Raw genomic sequence first — 3,585 nt, 5'->3', positions numbered from 1 at the left:
GAAGAAACTAGTGAGAAATTAAGTAGTTTATACTCTGTTAGTCTTTAAAAAGATATAACATCCGAATATCGAAGTTAATAGAAATGGTAAAGATGACGGCGGTTGGATTGAAACCGCCGCTAAAAAGTAAACGTTGAATCAGGATTCCTTCCACCAATTATGTTTATTTAGCGGCGGTTAAACCATAACCGCCGCTAAAAGCAAACGATTACCAACGCCTCGCATATTTGCCGTCATTTGCCGCGTTTATTGTAGTGAATTGTGTCATTAAGTTGCTATGGATATATCTCAATGAGAGACCTGAGTCCAAGAATTGGAGTTATCTTGTAGTCACTAAAACCAGCACAAAATATTAGCTTGACCCATTCTTTTTCATTTTTCTCCTTGCCAGCGTGTAACACCATCATCTGCATGTCAAAGAAGAGTTGTGTTTGAAGTGATTCATCATCATCTTTCTTCTCATCCTTCATCATCACTATATCTATGATAATTACCTTTCCTCCTTTGCTGCCATTATTCATGATTGCCTCCTTGCATTTCCTCAATATCTTCAAACATTCCTTGTCCTCCCAGTCATGCAAAATCCACTACAGTATTACAACTCAAAGTGAAAGTTATGATAAAAAAAAAAACAATAAAAGAAAAATCCAGTCATGCATGTATACCTTAGCAAAATTATGTGATAAACTGATAATGTGAGGATTATTTTAACTTTTATATAACTGTAGAATATTACATATATAGTTAGCCAGATATATAATACAATTAATGGCTAACAAAGAATGATGAACCATTTATAATTAGTCTTTCAAAAACAAATATCATTTACTCAATGATGATCAAATGAACAAGAATTTAAGTTATTATAATTAACATATTTTTCATTATTATTAATTATATACTACTTTAGTTTAGTTTGTTTTATAATTGTTATATGAGCGAGCTCAATATTTAATATTAATAAATTTTGTTAGAAATGTAATTATTCATATATCTGCTTCTATTTGATTAAATTTTTGAATAAAATAATTTTATAACATGTTCTCAGAATTTTTATAATTAAAAGTTTTATAATTTGACTTTTGTTATTTCTCAAAATATAAAAAATAGCATAAAATAAAAAAATAAAATAACAAAAAAATTTATGTAAAAATTCAAACAAACTTAAAAGAGGTTTAGGTTTGATAAGTGTATTAGAGATATTTTATGCATCTCTTCTCATATGAAAAAGTGATTTCATAACATATATATACATTTAATATATATCAAAAGAATATAATTCTAAATAAAAATAAAAATTAATTAATATTTAACGTTGGTCAACTAATATATAAATCATCACTAATTCTTTTGAAAAAAATATCAAATGAAAACTCATTAAAAGAAATTCAATAGAAGAAACAAAATTATATATAGCAAGCAACTAATAACTATTATATTACCTTTAACAAAATGGCATTAGAGGGAGGAATGACCTCAAACATATCCCCTCCAACATATTTAAGGTTTTCACTTCCTTCCAAGCCAGCAATAACATGTGGGAGATCAAGAACAGTGCACTCTAACGCAGGAAATGATTTTGCAATAGCCTTTGCAACGGTTCCTGTGCCACCACCAACATCAACCAATGATTCCAAACCCTCAAACACACCCTTCCACTTGTCATTAAGTAACAAGTTGCTAACCAATCGAGCATCACTCGCCATGGCATCATTGAAAAGTTCATTAAGTTTAGGCTCATGATCAGCATATCTCCAAAACATGATCCCATGTTCCGTTTCAAATGGTGTGGGATTATCACTTTGGAACCATGTGGACAATTTATGCCATGGATTTGTCAAAATTGGATCAAGCGTGACAAGCAAGAAAGGCCTGATGCTTATAGGGTTTCCCTTAAGCAGCAACACAGACGAGTCAGTTAGAACATAACTTACTTCAAGGTCTTTGTCAGCACCATTCTTGGTAGCGAAGAAGCCGGAATGGATCAAGATTCTCATCAAGCGAATGATGAAGGAGGTTTTTGATGGATGAATTTGCAATGAAGCAATGAGCTTTGAGTGTGGCATAGGCTGGCCATAATTGTGAATGGCATCAGGTATGCCCAACTCAACAGCACATTTAAGAGACATGGAGTTTATAAAATTGAAAATATGATTCCATATGTGGGTTTGAGCTTTCAGAAGTTTGACATTATCAACCTGCTCTCCACTTTGGAATTCCATATATGATCTTTTTTTTTTTAATAAAATTCTAGATTAATAATCTGTCCAAAAAGCTGAACAACTAGATAATTTACCTTATAGAACCTTATACTATCTAGCTTGCCTGGGTCGTGTATTTATAGGATTTTTTATTATAAAATAAAAGGTAAAGTATTGTTTTCGTCTCTAACATTTGGAATGAATTCTATTTCGTTTTTTAACGTTTTAATTGTCCTATTTTTATCCTAAAATATTTAAAAATGACATTAATATTATTTCATCATTAATCTCTCACTAACAATTAAAAAAATTGATGTACTGTTAAAATGTTTTTGTTAAAGCTAAGTTTGGTCAACACTTTTTTTGACTTTTACCCTCTCAACAAGTCTGAATTTCATTCTTCCACTTCTTTCTTTTTCTCTCTTTTACATTATTAATTGTTTAAGAGGAGTTTGAGGAGGAAGAAGAAGGGAATAGGAGAATAGAGTTTAGACTTATTGAGAGGATGAAAGTAGGAGAGGAGGATTAAGCAAAATTAGCTATAACAAAAGCATTATTAATAATACATCAATTTCATTAAATATTAGTGAAAGATTTGACAGTGAAATCGGATAATATTGATGTTATTTTAAACGTTTTAGAATAAAAATAAGACGATTAAAACGTTAGAGACTAAAATATGATTCACTCCGAACGTTGAGAACCAAAACAATACTTTATCCTAAAATAAAAAATACTTTATTTTCAAAAAAAAAATAAAATGACATTTATGATATCCAATTTTTTTTGTTTCGTATGCAATTCGCCTATCTAGGTTAATTGCATTAGTTCACCTAGTAATTAGGCAAATTATAACTTTTTCATGCAGTATGTCTAGTAGTTAGACGAACTTTGTGTATTTGCAGTACAATTTAATATAATTTGGTATGATTTGAATTGTATTAGTATATTTTTATTTTTTGAATTAATTTAATTTTATTTAAATAATATAAAATTTTAAAATTTTTAATTTAAAATTTAAATAAATATAATTTAAATTAAAAGTATCATACGAATTCATTTATTTGAATTTTTTAATTCAAAATTTTTAATTTAAAAATTATATGAGTATGTTTATTTAAAATTTTTTAATTTAAAATTTTTAGTTTAAAAATAATACTAGTACACTTATTTTTTAATTTAAAATTTAACGATTTTAAATAGTTAATTTTTTTCAAACTGAATAAACATAATTAATCATATGATGAATACAATATACAAGTATATTTATTTTTTTTATCAAATTGAATTATTAATTTAAATTATTTCTATTTTAAATAAAAAATTTATAATTTTAAAAATTTTAATTATTTAAATAAAATTGAATTAATTGAAAAACTAAAAA

At 27.3% G+C, this 3,585-nt stretch overlaps 1 protein-coding gene across 1 annotated transcript; it reads right to left on the bottom strand.

Moving 5' to 3' along the window:
- Positions 1 to 275: 275 nt before the first annotated feature.
- Positions 276 to 2,222, bottom strand: LOC107608582 (trans-resveratrol di-O-methyltransferase-like). Its single transcript, XM_016310333.3, has 2 exons — positions 1,443 to 2,222; positions 276 to 587 (listed from the first exon to the last, which is right to left on the bottom strand). The coding sequence occupies exons 1-2, from the start codon at positions 2,220 to 2,222 to the stop codon at positions 276 to 278; spliced, it is 1,092 nt and encodes a 363-aa protein (XP_016165819.1).
- Positions 2,223 to 3,585: the final 1,363 nt, after the last annotated feature.

This window comes from Arachis ipaensis, chromosome B7 (assembly GCF_059453495.1).
Source record: "Arachis ipaensis isolate K30076 ecotype BB chromosome B7, ASM5945349v1, whole genome shotgun sequence".
NCBI classification, from domain to species: domain Eukaryota; kingdom Viridiplantae; phylum Streptophyta; class Magnoliopsida; order Fabales; family Fabaceae; genus Arachis; species Arachis ipaensis.
This window is presented reverse-complemented; position numbering and strand designations above follow the sequence as displayed.

Coding starts and splice junctions, on each gene's coding strand:
- LOC107608582 (XM_016310333.3), bottom strand. CDS start 2,222: ATGGAATTCCAAAGTGGAGAGCAGGTTGATAATGTCAAACTTCTGAAA. Junction 588..1,442: donor CTAATGCCATTTTGTTAAAG/GTAATATAATAG, acceptor GTAATACTGTAG/TGGATTTTGCATGACTGGGA.